This window comes from Chelon labrosus (genome assembly GCF_963514085.1).
Source record: "Chelon labrosus genome assembly, chromosome: 4".
In the NCBI taxonomy this organism is placed as follows: Eukaryota; Metazoa; Chordata; class Actinopteri; order Mugiliformes; family Mugilidae; genus Chelon; species Chelon labrosus.
In genome coordinates this window covers 6,850,632-6,871,845 of record NC_140340.1, presented here as the reverse complement: position 1 = coordinate 6,871,845, position 21,214 = coordinate 6,850,632, and the positions used below count along the sequence as shown (strand labels likewise).

The 21,214-nt window shown below is 42.3% G+C and overlaps 1 protein-coding gene across 2 annotated transcripts; it reads left to right on the top strand.

Annotated features, from left to right (window-relative positions):
- Window positions 1-2,687: 2,687 nt before the first annotated feature.
- cdk4 (cyclin dependent kinase 4) lies at window positions 2,688-18,829 on the top strand. Of its 2 annotated transcripts, XM_084542560.1 has the most exons (8): window positions 2,690-3,127; window positions 10,029-10,264; window positions 10,344-10,479; window positions 10,602-10,769; window positions 11,605-11,714; window positions 14,294-14,344; window positions 14,440-14,575; window positions 17,746-18,829. In XM_084542560.1, exons 2-8 carry the CDS (start codon window positions 10,047-10,049, stop codon window positions 17,845-17,847), a joined length of 921 nt encoding a protein of 306 aa, XP_084398686.1. In that variant the 5' UTR covers window positions 2,690-3,127; window positions 10,029-10,046; the 3' UTR covers window positions 17,848-18,829. The 2 variants fall into 2 exon arrangements, with proteins under 2 accessions (XP_084398687.1, XP_084398686.1); XM_084542561.1 differs by lacking the exons at window positions 14,294-14,344; window positions 14,440-14,575; window positions 17,746-18,829 and adding an exon at window positions 13,387-14,274 and having other exon boundaries at window positions 2,688-3,127.
- Window positions 18,830-21,214: the final 2,385 nt, after the last annotated feature.

The window sequence follows — 21,214 nt, the reverse complement described above, 5'->3', positions numbered from 1 at the left end:
TGGGAAATCACTAGAGTTGAGCCTGTACGTGTGTCCTCAGCAGTTCTCCTGGTCGGGCACAAAGCCCTGGAGCAATCTGACATTTTTAGAGAAGCAGCGCCTTGTTTTAGACTTTTGACCCAGCTACAGAGAGAGCCGGCCTGTCACTGTCACTGTCACCATGCTACATCTCCAGTGCAGATATTGACAGCGTCTGATTTCTTCCCCTCTAGCGTGCAGCATGAAAACAAATGTACTGCATGAGCATTGAAAGACTGTATCCCGAATGGATTTCTTGTGCAGAAATCCAGAGCACATAAACTGTAACTGACCAACTGGGATCCTACTTATAGACCACCACAAGTTCACTATTCATAGTCTTCTGTGATCACATGCGTCAGAGCAGGCAGCCTGTGCAGTTAGTTTGTAACCATTATACATCGATTGAAGAACAATAATTAACCTTTAATGAGTCACTGGCTTCAAAATAGACTCTTCATTAGACTGAGTCACAAACTCAAATTAAATTCACTCCAATTTCCCCCTTTGGACATCTTTTTGTTTGTCAGTTCTATTAAAAACTTAAATTAAACACTTAAATGGTCTTTATCCTGTGCCGCGGCTCAGACGTCAATGAGACTATCAGGCGGCGTGTGCAGCAGTGTGGACAGACTATTAGATCAGATGATCGTGAATGACCTGAAGATACTCAAACTAAGAAAAGTAGAATCATTAAAGTTTGGAATAACAGCATAAAGTCATAAGATCAGTGGGACCAACTGATTGATATTTTATTTTTATATTTTTGCATTTTTTTTCTGAATCAAGGACTACCTGATGACTTGTAGGTACAAAGATTATTTGACAATACAAACTACCTGAATCTTGCATATTGTTCTTATTTCTCTGATAATACACTAATTCATGAAAGTATATTTATACTCACTTCATTTTTGCCTCCTATAATTCATTCATTCGTCTTCTGTAATGGCTTATCTTGTGAAGGGTCGCCGGGGGAGGGGGGGGGGGGGGGACTGGAGCCTATCCCAGCTGTCATCGAGTGAGAGGCGGGGTACACACTGGACAGGTCGCCGGTCTAATAATCTAATGTCTATTCCTTCTGTTGTCTGTGTGACTACTTTACCTTGTGATATATTCATTGATTTATTTTAGGTTGCGTTTTAGTTTACTGCTCTATAAATATGGGAACTTAAAGTGCTTTTTTTGGTAAGTATAATGAATTGTGTACTACCTGATGACTTGGAGGCACAAAAATTTATTGGGCGATACAAACTACCTGAATTTTACGGATATACCCTCCAGTGAAAAGACTGTATATTCTGTTTTTGGATTTTAAATCTATATAAACACATTAAATGTTTATAACACTCAAGGATACGACGTAAGCAGACAATAAAATGTTAGGTTACAACTAGTCTCCACTGCTCATGAGGATGCTAGTGAATAAACATGGTATATATAGATTAAATAGTAAAATACTGATGTTATGATGTCAAATTTGAGATCTTTCTAATAGTTTTAATGGAAGAAGTGACTAATTCTGCACATGACTTACTCTGCATGTCTTTATACACTGCCTGGTCAAAAAAAAGTTGCCATGTGCATTTAACTAAGCAAATAGGTATCAGCCTCCTATTGGATAATTACTGCATGGGTGATTATCTTTCAGCTGGCAACAAGTTATTTAACCCCAACTGATGCAATGAGTAGCTTCTTATTTCTTAAACAACCATGTCTAAAGACACATCCTGTGGTCGTGGAAAAGATGTTAGTCTGTTTGAGAAGGGTCAAATCATTGGCATGCATCAAGCAGAGAAAACATCTAAGGGGATTGTAGAAACTACTAAAACTGAGTTAAGAACTGTCCAACGCATTATTAAAAACTGGAAGGATAGTGGGGAACCATCGTCAGAGAATTTTCACGCGAACAGTGAGAAGGGAACTCAAGGGATTGGGACTGAACAGCTGTGTAGCCTTAAGAAAACCTCTAATCAGTGAGGCTAACTGGGAAAAAAGGCTTCAATTTACTAGGGAGCATAAAGATTGGACTGTGGAGCAATGGAAGAAGGCTATGTGGTCTGATGAGTCCAGATTTACCCTGTTCCAGAGTGATGAGGGCATCAGGGTAAGAAGAGAGGCAGATGAAGTGATGCACCCATCATGCCTAGTGTCTACTGTACAAGCCTGTGGGGGCAGTGCTATGATCTGGGGTTGCTGCAGTTGATCAGGTCTAGGTTCAGCAACATTGTGTGTCCACAGAATGAGGTCAGCTGACTACCTGAATATACTGAATGACCAGGTTATTCCATCAATGGATTTTTTTTTCTTCCCTGATGTTCACGGGCATATTCCAAGATGACAATGCCAGGATTCATGGGGCTCAGATTATGAAAGAGTGGTTCAGGGAGCATGAAACATTGTCACACATGGATTGGCCACCACAGAGTCCAGACCTTAACCCCATTGAGAATCTCTGGGATGTGCTGGAGAAGGCTTTGTGCAGTGGTCAGACTCTCCCATCATCAATACAAGATCTTGGTGAAAAATGAATGCAACACTGGATGGAAATAAATCTGGTGACATTGCAGAAGCTTATCATACCAATGCCACAGCGGATGCGTGCTGTAATCAAAGCTAAAGGCGAAATATTAGAGTGTGTGACCTTTTTTTATTTGCTTGCAGCTGCCTCACAATGAAACATTGTTTTATTATACTGCCAACAAAGCGCCTTTACTACCACCTGTGATGCATTGTGAGTTGTGCACAACCTGATGACTGATGAAAGAAGTTTAAGTTTATCATACATGATGTGCAAGCTGAAGATTTTGGCTCCGCCTCCTCCAGAGTTGCTAGAAGCAACAGGAAGACAACCCAAAAAGGGTGCAGGCTGGAAGAGAGAGAGAGAGAGAGAGAGAGAGAGAGAAAACAGAGGAGGCCCAAGTCATATCGGTTTGACTGGCTTCTCCTCATCGGATCCACCGCTGGGCTGTAAACCTCAGCCTCGACCCGACTCCTGCCACCTCTGACCCGCTTGAGTCCGAGTTAAAACGTGGCAGAGCAGTGAGCATGTCTTCCTCCTAGGGCTTGGAGTGAGCCTACCTGCCTCAGAAGAGACAAAACAGGCGAGGTGAGTGTCGCTTAAGCTCGCTTGTGTGACTCGTGTTTGTGCGTGTGGCACTTTTTTTTTTTTTCGTGCAGCGGATATGTCTGTAATGTCTGCACAGATGTGAAAATGGAAGTTGTTGCAGCAGCAGGCGGTGATCTGGCCGTCTGCGCCGCCGTCTCTCCACTTTTCTCCCTCCGCCAGCCACGTCAGTGATCGTGTAGGTGAGGAGGGGGGGAAAAAAGTTCGTGTGGCCTGTTGGTTGTTGCTGCTGCTGCTGCTGCTACACTTTCTCCCCAGTTTAATTAACAAAGGATCGCCATGGAGGAGCACCACGTGTCGGGACAGAGGGCTTTCCGTCCGTCCTGGCCTGCTTCTTTCTCTCTCTCTGTCTGTGCCTCCGCCCACTGGCCCGCGTTTCACTTGATCAAGCAAATGAATGAATGAAATAAGAGGGAAGCCAGCTGCTGTTGCCGTTTGGTAATCAACACTGACGGACCCTGCTGCTGCTGTGATCAATAGCCGCTGTTACAGGCAGGCAGGTTAATGACCCGGGTGCCGTGAGACATCAGTGCAACTTCCAGATGTTGGGAGGTAAATAAAATCTGTCCCGGGCTGGTGGGAGCTGCTCCAGCCTCCCGGAAACAGGGAAATGTTTTTTAGGCTGAGCAGCCTGTAACCACTTCCTCCAGGACCAGAGGAGTGGACACCACAGCAAGCCCGCTCATTATGAAACTATTTTAAATGAAAAGTGAAATAAAGATGACATGACCTATATCAGTAGGTAGCAGATACCGAGGGCGATAAATTCTTTATTTTTCAACCATGTCATTTCTATTGTATCATACTTTATTATGTACTTTACATATAGTAATCACACACATTATGAATTTCGAGCTAAGTTAGCCCCTAGCACATTTAGCTATTGACGCTTTATAAGTGTGAGATAAAAGGATAAAACTTTAAAAACTTTAAAAACAACAGAGATGGAACTTCCTAAAAGTTATCTCAATATAGAGGCATAGTCGGGCCCCTGTATTTTGCATACCCGGTCTCTCGGACTTCAAGTAAGGGGAGCTGTGGTTTGAGACGCAGCTTCGGGACATTTACCAAGGGTCCCAGGTTTCGCTTCACCCCTTTGTCCGTAGCTGAGGTGCCTTGAGCAAGCACCCAATCCCCCAAAATGCTCCCTGTACACAAGTGTGCGCAAATGGACGAGTCAAATGCTGAAAAACCTCAAATTTCCTCATGTGGGATCAATACATTCATTCATTCATTCATCTTCTGTAACCGCTTGTTCCTGTTAAGGGTCACAGGGTCTGCAGGAGGTCACAGGAGCCTATCCCAGCTGTGGGGATCAATACAGTATAAACTAATATTATTATTACCTGACTCTGAAGTACAGACTGTAGTAGACGGGAGGACGCAGAACTTGACGAGGCCCACAAACGGCTTTCTGGGATACCTGGCTGTCCCAAGTCCACACAAGTTACCCCTCAACGCGCCGTCAATAAAACAAGCAGGGCAAGAACACATCCAAACATTTGGTTAGTCTATAACGCTCCTTGAAGTTGATTATTTTTGCAGAAAATATAAAAGTGAATGCATATATCAGTAAAGAGGTGTGGGTCATGTATATATGTCAGTAAATAGAGCAGTGTATGAGTCACTGGAAAGAAATGAGTAAGCACACGATAGCGTCAGGCACTATAAATAATGGGGTTAAACACTGGCTTGAACATGTTTGAGGCAAAAACACCCTATACAGTTGTCAGTCTCGAAGCACATACCCTTTATGAAGCTTTAAAATTTGACCACGTAGTAACTTGACATTCTCTTCACTTTCTTATCTCTCGTCCAGTGTTTTATTTCTCAAACTTATGCGGCTTTTTGTGGCTGCGCTGACTCCCACAGCTGCTTTCCCACAGTCACCCTACTGAGCGAGGTTGCACAACTGCAGTGGATGGTGGACGATAAAGGCCCAACATCGGCTGCAGTTTTTATCAGTCGGGCCGCTGCACCACAGTCGTCGCGCAGTTTAGAAAGGAACGTATTAATGCTAAAAGGAAAACTGTATGTAGCGGTGAAGTTAATCTTGAATTCTGATCACCGTTTTTTTTCCATAGATGAGTAGTAAGCCTGCGTATTTTGTTTGTAGTCTCTCCGCGCTGATCAGTGAAGTCAGCTGTGGGAGAGAAAGTCTTACTTGATCTGACTGGATAACGCTGAGAGGAGTTTGTGTAGCGTGATTGTCTTGCAGATGCAGAGGAATGCAGGCAGATTCTTGTCCACAGACTGCTGCCTGACTCAACTGTCTTTTCATAACCGGAAGAAATGTGGTGTGTCAATGCAATATCGCTTCCTCTCATTAACAACAGTTTATCTTGACCACTTCAGTAACTGTGGTTTGGCTGTGGTTCTAGGATTTTTCACAAGTTTAAGCGCCCCGTCGTGTTATTTGATCCACCATTGTGGCATGTATATGCAGTGGATTAACACTCTGTAAACATATGACGTATGAATATACCAAGTCTGTAGGCAAGGGAGAAGGCCTTATCTGACGCTTTTCTGGTTTCCATTTGTAGTATGAGCAGTATTGACCAATCCCTTTCAAGTGGGCTTTGCTTGCGTGCTGGTATATATTGTCTGTAGACAGAGAAAGAGGCCCTGCCGTACCTTCCACAGCACGCAAGCAAGCAAGCTAATACCACATTGCAGATACCTTGAAAGCAACTCCTGGACTAGCTGAGTGGAAACTATTTAGTTGCACACATTGTCCCTTAACTCCAGCTCCATTCTCATGTCTCAAGGTGCTAATCTGTCTTTAAACAATGACCAGCGCGTGGAGCAGGAAGCCCTGGCCCAGATATCCGGTATCTGTTGTCCAGATATCTGCTTGCTGCACCAGACGACCCGACGCACTGACCTTTACCTGCACAAGCTAAGCTATCAGACCACAGCGGATGGGCTCCCAGATTGCCACGTTATTAAATCCTTTGAGATACGGGAAGCTTATTAACGTGCCAGGTTTTGAGACGGAGTGAGATGCTGTTTGGCGGAACAGCTGATCACAGCTTGGGTGAGATTTTTCACTAAATCCTCTCAGTGTAGATAGTGCAGCAGTGTGCTGTAGTGTTAGATTATCTGTTTTTCCTTTTTCAGCCTCATGCTACGTACTGTCTCGTTTTCTTGGCCAAATATTATTGCTCGTCTTGGACGGTGGAGATAGAAATTGTGGTTCTGCCACTCTCAATCTCCAGAAACAATTTGGAGGTTTAGAACTACTCTTGTGAAACATGGAACTGAAATAGTCATTTTTTATTATTTCTTTGTCGTCTTTTAATCACATTTCTGTAACTTTTATGGAGTGGAGCACGTGGTAATTTAGTAAATTCAGGCTAGGAAGGACCAGGGAAATTAGGCATTAACATATATTTTGACACATCATCATTCCCAAGATCAACAGTTTCCTGAACTTAAGGACCACAAATTCGGCACAGTCGGTTATGTCAGTAGAAGTGAGTGATGGAAATTGTCATGGAGGATTTGAGCGACATAACCGCTTTTAAATGTAAAAACAGGGCCTGCAGAGAGGGTCACACGATGTATAAAGGCGACAGGCAATAATGTAGAGTAGGTTGAAGGTGCATGGATGGATGAAAGTAGGTTAAGGGATGGGCTGAGGGGAAGTGTACCAAACTGCTTCGACATATTAAAGGCTGAGGCTCGAACAAAGGGGAGGAAGGAGTAGGACGGCGTTCTCTCTGGTTGCGTTCCTGCTTCCTGGCAGTAGTGCTGAGGAGAAAGAATTAAGGTCGGAGCTGCTGGACAAAAAGCTGCTTGGGTCGAGTGGTTGGGGGTGCTTCCTGTGCTGCAGAGTTGTGGCAGGAGGTCCTGTGTCGAATGCGTTTCTTCAAAATTTCACCACATTCAGTGAGCAACTTGACGTCTTTGAATAGCTCCGCTGCTTTGACCTTTGGCTTGTGGGTTGCGAAGCTGTTGATGAATCAAAGATTATTTTTGGGAGTGGGTGTTTTGAGTTTATTTGACAGTTGAGAATTGAAGAGACAGGCAGGAAACATGGGGTGGGACAATGGGTGCACCACGGGTCCCCTAGCTGGATGTGTCATGTAAACTTTATGGTTAGCTGTTGTGCCTCACCTTTGACATGAATTCCTCTTTACATGTGACTAAAATGTTCCACGTATTTCGCCAGTTTGCACCCAAGAGAGTTGTTTTTACTCAAACAACTAGATAGACAACGTTGTGCACTTGCGGCTTCAGGCATGTTAGAAGACGACCTGGAGCCAGAATGTTTGAAATACACTGCTGAGATATGCAGAGGTCATGAAAAGTCACTTCTGTTATGTGTTAAAGCCGCAACAGTCATTACTTTTCTACTGGCAAAAGGTCAAATGAGTACACGTAATGTCAAATAGCTTGCTTCTCGTAACATACTGTCTGTGGTTTGTATGAAGAATTTTTCAGCTGAGAGTCTTTCAGCTAAACGTTTTGATTCATAGCCTACTCCTTCCAACTGTATATCAACTCACCTTTCTGCAACAGATAACTCCCATGTTATTAATGTTAATTCACATTATTTCACCATATAATCATTCATATATTTACTTCCATCTTCTTTGATTTCATTCTATCTTTCTTTTTACTTGTGGTTCTCAAGAGTGCTTTTTTTATGTGCAACCAAGCTACTGTGACCAAGCTATTTCCCTTGAGACTGATTAAAGTCTAAGTCTAAATGGACACTGTCCTTATTGGTGTCCTGTAACAGTAGGCAGTGGCAGCACAGAAACTGAAGAGCATTAGTGAACTGGAAGCTTTTCTTTTAAACAAAGAATAGTGCTGCTAAAGGTGAAGAACACCTTTTGGTACTCTAGTCACAAGTGGGCGGCTTTAAGTACAGATGTAACCACAGTCAAGATGCATTTAAGGACACATTTGAGTTATTACAGTCACTCAGACCGCATTCGTAGGTATTTGCTTGTTACCTCATTCTTTCAGCAGTCCGAAAACACGCATGCATCATGGCCACAATGACGGACCATTCTCTCCACACACAGAGTTTTGCCTTGTTCTTTCAGGAAACATGTAGCTGCTTTTAAAGATTATCGCTAAAAAAGGCAAGAGCACTGTATGTGTTGTCCATTCTTCAATAACGAGAGCCTTTTAATGTCATTCTTCCCTTCTGCTTTCACCTAACTAAACTAATGAATGAATCTAAACAAGAACATGAGTAGGTTATGTGTGTCTCCATCATAAACGAACATAATGTCACATGGTTAATTAGTCGTGTTCATGTTGATGTGTGTAAAGTAGCCATGTGGCGTTAAATCACTGTATTTTACTGTGTTTGTGGTTTTGAAACGGCAGCTGTTAAAGCAGTAGTCTGCTGCAACCCAAATGATGCCGTCCAGATCACAACCAGTCACTCTAGAACAGGGGTGCCCAATACGTCAGTCGACCGGTAGATCGCGAAGGTAGTGCAGGTAGATCGCAACAACTCAACAACACAAGATAGGAACGTTATTTTTCTAAGGATGCAAAGACTGATAGAGCTTTAAACACCGTAGCAACAATTAATATGACTTAGGGTAGGGTATAGTACATCATATGTGGGTTGATAACTTTGACTTGGTCATTGTAAAAGTAGCCTGCAAGCCAAACAAGTGTGTTCACCTCTAATGCTGACCACTTGTGATTGGATTACCCAGGACGCATGTTAATACCAGGTGTGAACAGGGCCTTAGACTCATATTTTTTTTAAAAAACTGTCAACATTTGACATTTATTCCTGGCACAGAGTGTTAGCTGCGTGACTGACAATAGATTTGTACTCATTCAGAACTTATTATTCAAGCACTGGAACTGTAAAGGAGCATCAGTTCATTTTAGATGTGGAAGGTTTGGAGGGATAACGATGATGAATTTCAGCCTCAGCTGTGTGTTACTGTAGCCTGAGGACATATCTGCCTTTTATAGCCAAACCTCCGGCAGCTTCTCACAGCCAGGGTATGAGAGGAGTTGATTCCTAGTCCAGCACAGGGAGTTCATAAAACGCTCATTATGCTGATCATCTGTTGTTGGATGTTCATTATCTCAATTTATACCCATTATAATATATTTTCTTAACAAGCCAAGTGTGTCAACCATGTGCTTCTACTGTCTGGTTCAGACTGAAATATTGAATTAACCATTAAAATGTTGAAATTTCACATGTACATTCTTGGTACCCACAGGATGAATCCTGCTGACTTTGGTGATTTTCTGACTCCCCTCCCCCAGCTCCACATATTTCACTGTTAAAGCTGCACTGCAGAAGTTTGTCCCATGGAGAATGAGAATAATAAATAGCGGACACTTTGACACATTCATTTATTCATTCATTTTCTGTAACCGCTTGTCCTCTGGAGGGTCACGGGGGAGCTGGAGCTGGATCCCAGCTGTCATTGTTCGAGAAGCGGTGCGCTCCCTGGACAGGTCGCTAGTCTATCGCTTTGACACATGCCTATGACATATGTCTACAGTCTACAGCCGTCCAGTCCCACTTCTTCCAATAGCCTCCACTGAGGAAAAGCCAAACCAGTGGTTATCCTTCCTTTGAACTTGGAGTTTCTTTTTTTATCTTGAGCACCCATAACCTTTGTAAGATGTGTCCAAGGTTTTCCCGACAGTGTTTCTCCTAGTTGCTGTAGGCTCCTCTGTCTCCAGTTGCTTCTCTGTCTTCAGGTCTTCAGATTTAAAACTCTGGCAGTCTGCAAAATACATACAAAGACATTTAGGAATATTTTATTAGTTTTTATCACCACTGTGTGAACTGGTTTGGCAAGAGCTTTAACGTAACATACACTTTGTCAACTACTACAGCCTATCTTCACCTGTCATGATATTATTATGTGTTGTCTTTCAGTCTGTCTCAACTGTAGCCATGTCCTACGGCACCAGCTTGCAGTACGAGCCGGTGGCGGAGATCGGCGGAGGCGCTTATGGGACTGTTTACAAGGCCCGGGACACGGAGAGTGGGCAGTTCGTGGCTCTGAAGAGCGTCCGTGTCCAGACGGACCAAAATGGCCTCCCAATCTCCACAGTCAGAGAGGTGGCTCTGTTGAGACGGCTCGAGCAGTTTGACCACCCCAACGTGGTCCGGTAAGACTGTTGTCAAGCTTGTGTTGTCTATAATTGATTGCAAAACAGCTCTCATAACAGTTTTTCCTGTTCATACCAGGCTTATGGATGTATGTGCAACCAAGAGGTCGGAGCAGGAGACTAAAGTCACTTTAGTGTTTGAGCATGTGGACCAAGACCTTAAGACTTTCCTAGAGAGAGCTCCAGCTCCGGGATTGTCTCCTGATCGCATTAAAGTGAGAACCGTCAGATGAACTGCACTGCAAGGGTTTAGTTATTTAGATATTTCAAACTCTACTTCAAAGCTAAAACTATTGAAATACTATTTATTGAAGGCGTGTGTGTGTTTGTTTTGCAGGATTTGATGAGGCAGTTGCTGTGCGGCCTCACATTCCTTCACTCTAACCGTGTGATGCACAGAGACCTGAAACCAGAGAATATTTTGGTAACCAGCAAGGGCCAGGTGAAGCTGGCTGATTTCGGACTAGCCAGGATCTATAGCTGCCACATGGCCCTCACTCCTGTGGTGAGAACTATATATTACATGTTGGACATATTTCCAGCACACCACATCAAGATTAGCTTTAGTATTTTTTACTTTTTAAAAAAACATTCAGGCTGGTTTACATTCAGGATTGACTTTCAGCACTTTCTGTCAATCTGAATCACAGATGTATTTTATTTATTTATAATGCATTCAATGTCTAACTTTTCACAGTCGATTGGTAAGCATTAACATTTTCGGAAACATGATAATCCACTTTTTTTTTTTTTTTTTACAGAAAAGACAGATTTTACATAAAATGAGTCTGGAACCAGCAAATGCTTAACTTAGCTTAGCTTAGTTTAGCGCAGTAATACAGTTAGCTTGATTCTGCCCAAGGCTAACAACATCTGCTAACAGTACCTTTAAACCTCACCTATGATCAACATTATATTGTTTCATTGATGGGAGCAGTTATGTCCTGGAGCCGTAGTAGCTAGTAGCCAGGAAGTAGCCTGCTCAAGCTAACACCCCTAATGTCCATTCTTTGCTCATTATTCGTCTTCTGACCTTAATTTCACAACACCAAATGAGTAAAGGATGTTTTGGGGGTGTTAAGCCTCTTTAAATTTATATTTAACAAACAGTCTTAACAAGAGGAAGAGTTTACACCGTGCTAGCAGCTCCATGATAGCTAAATGCCAACTAAATGCTGCTAGCATGCAAACATGTCTTTACGGGCTTAAAAAGAAGAGTTCTGTGTTTGATTTCCTAGATACTGGATATCACTATGCATTTTAATAGCTTGTGATTTTGATTATATTTTACTTATTATGGTATGGTTGAAATCATTTGGTCTCATGTTTGTATCTCCCAGGTGGTGACGCTGTGGTACAGACCTCCAGAAGTCCTGCTGCAGAGCAGTTACGCCACCCCTGTAGACATCTGGAGCACCGGCTGCATCTTTGCTGAGATGTTCAGACGCAAGTGAGTGCTATATTCATGTTGATATGTTTTGTTTTAATCATCTTGTTATTATACAATTATAATATAATTTTCCTCTCAAAAGGGGTAACATGGACAGATTAAATGTAATGTGGTGGAAAGAGAGACAAAGGAACAGTGCGTCAGATTTCAGTCGTCTGATTCATTCAATTAAGAAGCAGCAGTGATTTCATTACATGTCATTTGAAGTTGGAGGTCAGTGCTTGCAAAGAGAGCTCCAGTTTGTCGTTTAACTCCTGAGTCCGGCTCAGAACACGGATCTCAGTTTGTTTTGTGTCACACATATTTCAAACCTTTGCAGATGATGATTGATTTGCTTTGCCAAATACCAGTGCCAGTGCTCGGATAATGTTATATTGTTTCTATTCAGAAAGCATGAGATCCTTTTACATGAATCAAACGACATCACGTGTAGGGTAGTCAGAGCGGTACAAAGCTCAGGAGCGGGCCGTTTAGGTTGTTCAGTCTTGGATAAATACTGAGTAATCTCTATATCTCCAAACCTCCTCAGTTAACCTTACAGATTCTTTATTGATCCAAAACAATCAATTCAAAAATTGCAGAGATGGAGAAGCAGCCGGAAATACTAAAGAGGAAAAACTCTACTACCAAGTGGACCAATCACAGCTTTTGCAGTATGCGGCATAGTTACATTTCTGGAGAGGTGCGCGTCGGCTACTAGGGTCTGCGAATGCTCTGCGTAGCTGTCTGCGCTGTCGCCGTAGTCTCTGCGTCGACTTAACTCAGAAGTATAAACCGGCTATTACTGTGCATTTCACTTCTTCTATTTAAATAGTCTTTAGGAGCCTTGTTCAGACCTTGCATTAACATCCAATATGACCAGCACAAAGTACAGGTGTGAACACCCTCAGGATTCACTGAGATCGCATTTGAGAGATCCGATCTCCGACCACATTTGGAGGTGGTCTGGGTCACATGTGTCTGCATTCCTTTGGGAGTGTGAACACACAATGCCCTGAGTCGCATTTAAGACCTCCTATACTCAATAGGGGTGCTCTTTTGCCTCATTTATTCAGAAAAAAAAACATTCAACTGCTGTTGTAAGTGATTGCCTTTAAAGGAAAAAGCATCGTAAGTGATGTCTGTTCATTAGTGATGAGAGCCTTTTAAAATATTCTGTCCTTGTAGCTGTTAACTAACTAAAAAAAAGTTAATTTCCTCAATCACTGGTGTCTTTATTTACCTTTATTACCAGAAATTACGGTGCGTATGGAAGCTTCCAGGGTTGGAGTTTTGTGCAGGTCTAACTAACGTCAGGTGGAGATCAGTAAATAATGATAAGTCATGATGCACATACGTAAAGCATCTCTGTTCTTGGTTCTGGATCAGCGGTAGAGATCCATTAGAGACATCGGCTGCTAAAATATTCTACTGCGCCCCACATAATGTTGGGGTTTATTTTCATACAGAGAAATGAGATCGGATCTGTAGACACATGTTAATGCCATGTGAGAACGCTTGCGACCAGATAACCCAGATCTGATCTCAGTGCACAGTCTGAACAGGGCTTAACAGACTGACACCACACTATTAGACATAACACATCATCAGATGCTTGTCTTGGCAAGCAGAGGTTGGTCTGCTCCACCGTCTTGTCACTGAGTGATGTGTGTGTGTGTGTGTGTGTGTCCAGATTTAATCTCAGACACTTTTCAGAGTCAGAGCGATGTCAAAGTGTGGCCGTTCGGATCGTAACTGCAAATGGATCAGGTCACAGCAGCAGGTTATCTGTGTTATCTGCTCCTGTCAGTTGAGGCGAGTTTGTTTTCTGTTGCACCATTCAGGCACAAGGCAAATCATTTCAGACTTAGACTCAGATAGACATCACAAGAGACATTAATTGGGTCAAAGTAGCTCAGTGGCATATGAAAAAAACACATAGGTGTAAGACAGTCAAATAAAAAAATAGTATAAGCATAAAATATACAAGATTTGCATACGTACAAATCGACTAATAGAAGTAAATATACACTATACACATAGTACTTCACAGAGGCATCGAAACACATCAAAATTATTGTATTGCACTTTATTTTTCTACCATAATAAGCCCGACACAAGCTTACTGACAGCTTTACCACTACGACCTGATTCTGAGATTATAAGAGTATGTGAGTTTTATGAATAGGCATCTTGAGATGATGCGTCCCAAATTAGATTTAACTCTCAATACGATCTGGCAGCTAGATAGTGGAGTTCATCTGCACTCGTCAGGAGCTCCATCTAGTGGTAAAAATGACATATTTCATGAATGTGGTGGCCAACGTGGAAAAGGTGAGGTTATAATAACTCACAGATACACCAGAGGTACAGTTTTACAACGGCATCGCTCAGAGTGTCTTTAATATAGACACTGCAAAGTTTTAAAAACGTTAGAGTCACTTATTCTTTGTTCTCCACATTTCAAACTGTGTACCCAATTTTGATATTTTCTCCCCTGCACAGGAATTACTGTAATAAATCTTTGAAAAGGCACTAAAGGAACATCCAGCGATCAGATCAGCATATTGACTAAGGTTGTAAACATTTCTGTTTGTTAGACCTCTCTTCTGTGGAGAATCAGAAATGGACCAGCTTGGGAAAATCTTCGAGTGAGTATCAAATATTTCTTCCGTCACATTTCCTCGACTGAGAAATCCCTCGGCTGAACGTTCGTCTAACTCCTGTCTGAATAACGATTTTACAGAGTCATCGGCTTGCCGGCCGAAGAAGACTGGCCCACTGATGTTACACTATCCAGAAAAAGCTTCCCCCCTCTCACGGCTCGACCAATCACGGACTTTGTTCCAGAGATAAACGAGAAGGGGGCGCAGCTATTACTGGTAAGGCTCCCGGGTTAAAAGTTAAAGCGGGTGTCCCGTCTTTTACTGGCGCTCGATTTACGCCTTGGCTGCACATCAGATCAGCGCATTTGACAGATGAGCCACCGCAGACTCCAGAAGAATTTTATTTGCTCATAACACAAGCCTCAGGAATTCCACTGCTGCAGTATTAAAAAAAAAATAGAAAATAGGAAATCTTGTGACTACTGTTGGTTGTCCAGCTGGAGAAACCACCACTGGTGCAGAGTAAGTAATAAAAAGTGTTCTTTCTGCAGAGAGAGTGCTTGTAAAAGTGAAAATAAGACTTCAGGTCACAGCTCTCCAAATGGACCAGTTAAAAAATAAGATTGAAAGTAATATTTTTTGGTATTTTCCATTTTTTAAATTATAAAAAAATTATAAAAACACAATATTAGGCAACAGTTGAATGATTAACTGTGTTTAATACTTCGATAACTTGGCTTTTTTAACTGGTAGCTTCCAGGGCCCATATCGCAGGAACTTCATATCTCAGATCTTAACGTTTGAAGGGGTTTAAGATGGCATCACAGAAGAATAATAACTTGGGAATGCTATCGTATATCATTTCATCCCGTGGGCGGTTTCTCATCCTCACCCCGCCAAACAGAGAAAGAAATTTATTATCACATTCAACCACAGTGTTTGGCTAGCTGTTAGTGACTGACGCTGTAGTAGACTGTCCACGTGCCTCCGAAAAGTGTTCCATGTATGTAGTACTAAAGGCATGCACATATCTTAATACAGTCTAAATGGATTGGAAACGGGGGCCGGCAGATTTTTTCCATACGTTGTATTTCTGGTGTATATTAAGTTCAGTGCTTTAATTTGTTGCACATTATCAACCCCGACGTTGTCGCTCTTCATCCTGTAGTCGCAGCATTTTCATGCACATAATGTACTCAATTAAATATACCAGTCAGGCATAACATTATGACCACCTTGTGCCTCCAAGACAGTTGTGACTCATCAGAGAATGGACATGGGCCTTCTGAGGGTGTCCTGTGGTGTCTGGTAACGGGATGTTGTTAGTGGGGGGGCCTTTGAGGGGAGGGGCCTCTGTGGATCATCCCACAGATACTTGACCAGCTTGGGATCTAGTGAATCAGAAAGTCCTGGGCGCCTGAAAGAGTGGCAGCAGGTCACCAGTAGCTCTGTGATTCTTACCTTTTTAAGTCATTCTTAGTGTGTTCCTTCGACTTTTTTTCTACTTGTGGTTCGTGTTTTTTTTATGTGCAACTAAGCTACTGTGACCGTGTCAATCAATAACGTTTATCTAAGTCTAAGTGAATTTGGAGGCCAGGTCAACACAGTGTCATTGCTATGGGGTGGGGGTGCCTGGTCTGGTCTAGGTGGGTGCTACATGTCTAAGTAACATCCACATGAATGAACGCCAGGTCCAAAAGTTTCCCAGCAGAACACTGAATCGTCACAAGATGCTCAATGTTATTTACTTCTCCTGTCAATGGTCATAATGTTATGGCTGATTGGTGTAGTTGCAATCAAGTCGTAACTGTTGGTATTGTTACCTGAGTTAAATAAATAAATAATTAGTCCCACTTAACAATGTGTAGTTAGCACACTCCTATGTCTCCCTGAGAGAATCAACAGCAGACTCCACTGCTACCATATCTCAGGTTAGGAATTCCCAAATTCGCAATCCAATATTTCTGTCTGTTACCAAGCAGCAGATTCTACATTTGTAGAACTTATTAACCACTAGTATTTCTCATTTAAATATCTGAAAAACTGAGCAGAGGCACTGGTCAGTTGCTGCTTTAATTGCAGCGATTTCTTCTCCTTCTTGGAAACTACATTTAATAATCATTCAAACAGGTAATTGCTGTTGCTACAGCGGTAAATTGCGTGACATAGAGGGCAGAGATGTTTCTGTAATGTCAGCCGCTTCAGTCTGAAAATCTCTTTTTGCAAAGAAAAAAACAACAACAACAAAAGAAGCATGTTTGTCAGATTCACCTTGGAGAGCCCCGCGTATCTGGGTCAGCGTCTCCAAGGTAATAATAAACAGTTTGTCATCAAACCACAGCACGTTGTTAGGGCCTGTCCTAAGCCTCTCATTAAATAAGTTTCACACATATATAGATTAAAAATGTTAGCTTATACTACCTCAGTTATAGGTAGTTTGCATTCTTATGTAATGCAGATGTCCTGTGTTAAAGGTAGTGTAGTACTAATCATCTCTATCTATCATGGTTACCAAACAGAAAGTTTCTGAATATGTCCCCTGGAGCTTCCTCTGGTTGCTTGGAAACTGTTCCAGGCCTTTTTTGACACCTAAATTGCCAAACTCTTTATTAATTTTCCCGTAGAGTAAACAGAAATACACTGTATTAATTGGCGAGCCAAGAGCTGTATGTAGTTTGTAAGCGTTTGACCGTAGACAGTGTAAAAATATATATACACCAATCAGCCACAACATTAAAACCACTGACAGGAGAAGCTAATAACATTGATCATCTTGTGAAAATTGCTGGGAAACTTTTGGACCTGCCATTCATGTGGACGTTACTTAGACATGTAGCACCCACATGGTGCAGACCAGACACCCCCCCCCCCCCCCCCCCCCATAGCAATGACACTCCTTGATGGCAGCAGCCATCCCCAGCAGGATGCAGCCTCACACAGGCACACATACAAAAACGCTTTAGGAACAACTAAAAAAAACATGAAGAACAGCACAAGTTGTTGACCTGGCCTCCAAATTCACTAGATCCCAAACTGATCAAGTATCTGTGGGATGATCCGACACCACAGGACACCCTCAGAAGGCCCATGTCCATTCTCTGATGAGTAACAGCTGTTTTGGAGGCACAAGGGAGACGTAAACAATATTAGGAAGGTGGTCATAATGTTATGCCTGACTGGTGTATTTTAAAGACTTGATATAATTAAAATTTTACATAGAAATTCCTCCTAGAGAACAGAGGTGTTTTTTTTCTCTGTGGGTACCGACTTTCTATGAACAGGGCCAGTCTAACTGTTCCCCCCCTTGCGTCCAGTCTGTACGCTAAGCTAACCAAACTGGGATGTTATCCAGAGATTAGCGCCTCTAACTTAACTAAATGAAATCTCAAAACACGAAGAATTTACAGTAACACCGCTCTAACGCCGTGCCATTCTTTCCTCCACAGAAAATGCTGACCTTTGACCCTTTGAAAAGAATATCAGCCCGGAAAGCTCTCGATCACCCGTACTTCCAGGACGAGGAGACACTGACTCAGTCAACAAGCTGAAATCAGGCAGTGAAACGTGCAGCGAGAGGTAACGGCGCCTTAGTTTAGGGTTCATCCTCGTTGCCTTTCGTTTGCCTTGTTGTTTTTTTCGTTATTCCTGCATTAAAGAAAAAAAAAAAACCTCATTAAAGCCGAGAAAGGGAGGAGAGTGAGCGTACGAATCACTGACATGCTTCTCAACGTGTAAATGCCTCGACTAATGATGTCAACGTGTCTTATGGGACGGTATCAGTGTTTTTAATTTCCCGTATCAGGAGTTTCTGTCATCTCCTCATAAATGTTGCTGTTATTACTTTTGTAGAGCGTCCGGCGAAAGTGACGCGTCGGGACGGTTAGAGATTTTATTGTACGTGTTTGAACATTTCTCGTAGAGAGAGTGGACAATAACACCGTAGCCTTCGAGAGGCACCGAGCTGTGTGGAACCGATCGGACGTAGCTGTGTTTCAGATCATGAGGAAACGGGAAGAAACGCAGCAGACGATAAACGCACAAGAAAGACACGCGTTGCACAAATACTGGTGTTGCCCTTAAGTTAACTCAAGTATTTTTATTTTTTTTCCAGTCAGTGGAGAACTGAAGGGTTGGACTTTCATTTGAATTTTTTCGCATTTTTGTTCCGTTGCTAAAACCGCCTGAAATCAACCTTTAACACATCTACAAATCAATAAAAGAACTGTTTCAATCACTCTTTATTTGTGCATTATTACACAGATGGGAGCCTGTATAAAGTGAATAAATGTGACTGATGAATGAGAACTGAAATGAACTGACGTATTTTGTGAAATACAAAAGCTCGTATAGTTGTTTTCTTCTCTGAATTGTCGTTCCTTTGCACACACACAAACCAATCAAGGGTTAAAAAGTTGAATCGCAAGTCTGAGACAGATATTAAAAAGGAAGAGTCCAAACTCATTCTTCAGAAGTCAAGACATGCTGAATTTTATTCCCAAATATGCTGCAGGTGAAGAATCTGGGGGAAAAAAAATAAGATAAAAAATCCTACATTTCCCACAATGCAACTCTCTCTGCTCCAAGTTTGTAGCTCAGACTTTATGTTGTGTCGTTTCCCGGTTATTACCCTTCCTTTCAGGCGATCTCTGCAGCTGTTCTCACAGCTTGAAGTGTGCCTCCCATGAGTAAACTGGCATTTATCTGGTTTCCCTTTAAATAATCCGACTTTATTTAACAATGTGGAACGACCAAAACAAAATTAAGAATTCAAACCGAGAACGTGAATCCCCAGATTACTAGCAGACATTTCCACTCAGGCATATAGTCAGTAGTAATAATTGTTAAAAATGGAAAATGTACTTGTTTGCTTTCCTGTATAGAGTTACATATAAAAGACTGATACCGCTAATATAGCTATACATTATATACACTGATCAGCCACAACATTAAAACCACTGACAGGAGAAGTAAATATCGTTGACCGTCTTGTGACAACACAATGTTCTGCTGGGAAACTTCTGGACCTCACATTCATTCATGTGGATGTTACTTAGACATGTAGCACCCACCTAGACCAGACCAGGCACCCCCACCCCATAGCAATGACACTCCTTGATGGCAGCAGCCATCCCCAGCAGGATGCAGCCTGACACAGGCACACACACAAAAACGATGTAGGAACAACTAAAAAAAAAAACATGAAGAACAGCACAAGGTGTTGACCTGGCCTCCAAATTCACTAGATCCCAAACTGATCAAGTATCTGTGGGATGATCCGACACCAACCACAGGACACCCTCAGAAGGCCCGTGTCCATTCTCTGATGAGTCCCAACTGTTTTGGAGGCACAAGGGAGACCTACACAATGTTAGGAAGGTGGTCATAATGTTATTCCTGATCAAAAGTGTCTAAGTTTCATGAAAAAATTCTGTAAATTTAAATAAAAAGCATCCAAAACATGCGTCTTCATAAAATACTGACGTTATTCATCTTTGCTGAAATTTATGACGACTCTCTTTTAGTTTAAGGTTCACAGTTTAATGAGTCATTCTGTAGATCCTGACAGGTTAATGGTGACGAGACGAGCAGAGAGGGAGGACAAGTGTCCAGATAAAATATTTTATATTATTATTTATAAGCCACTTATTTTCATCCCATCTCTTCTATATTCTTCAGCTGTCCTGCACCTAATCAGCCGAACCCCATAATTCTCACCAATAGCTCCAGTTTTCTGTCATTTCTGCTGCAACTGAACACGATTGATTTTACCCTCCTTAAACATTAAGTTGTTCTTCTATTTGTCAATTTGTGTTTAATTTCCTTTTTTTGCAATTATCCGTATACGTATATATAGGTCCTGTGCATCCTCACTTTCTCACTCAGAGGGGACATTCAGTGAAGCAGGGAGAGTGGAGAGGAAGAGCTAGAGACGGAGCAGATGCACTGGCAGGAGCAGAGCTGAGGCTTTTTTTATTTTTTTTATTTCTCCTCTCTCTCTCTCTGTCCCTCCTGTCTCTTTTGTTGTGTCGGCACAGATAAAAACCCTGCTAACGCTGGCAAGGACCACCGCCGCCGCCTCACAGCGAGCCTGAGCTGCATCCAGTGTGGAGCTCGGTTTGTGCGGCAGGCAGGCAGGCAGGCAGGCTAACGGTGGGCTAGCAGGGGGGTGGAGGGGGTTGGAGCTGCAAGGCTGCAAGAAGAGGAGGAAAAAAAAAAAAAAAAAAAAAGAGGAGGAGGGGCAGTGGCGAGCTGGTGGGCTTCCTCTGCCTCACAGACACATTTTATTGACTTGCTAATTGGATGAGGCACTCGGAGGAGAGGATGCGGTGACCGAGAGGAGCTGCTCTCCAGAGGAGGGATACAGGCGCAAGGAAGAGCGGTTGCATGGGTTTGCTCAAATCTGGCTACTTCGTGTATTTTTTTTATTTTATTTTTTCTAATTTTCTGGAGACATAACAACAGATGTTTTTCATCTCCCGGTGACCCTCACACCGTGCGCACATAATTTTATGCATGACATTGTCGAACGGAAGCTCCAGCTGCCAGACGCATCGTGACAAGTGAATGATTTCCATTTTGATGTTTTTTCACCCCGTTTCCCTTTCACCTGTTTTTATTTTTTATTTTTTTTATTTTAATCTCGGACTCATCAGATGGAGCTCTTCTTTTTGCTTTGCCGTGGCTGCTAATCTGAGGGCGAGATAAATTCTTCATCAGATCAAATGAAGCTGTGAATGGATATTCTTTGAGGGGGGTAAAAAAAAATCCAAAAAAAATAATCAAGGTATGGTATGAGCAAAAGACAAGACACACACCGTAGTAAGGTTGCATTATTCAGCCAGTATGAATCTCAGTCCTAGCCAAGAAATGGATCAACCGAATGAATTAGACTGTTGCATAATTCCAGGCTGAGTC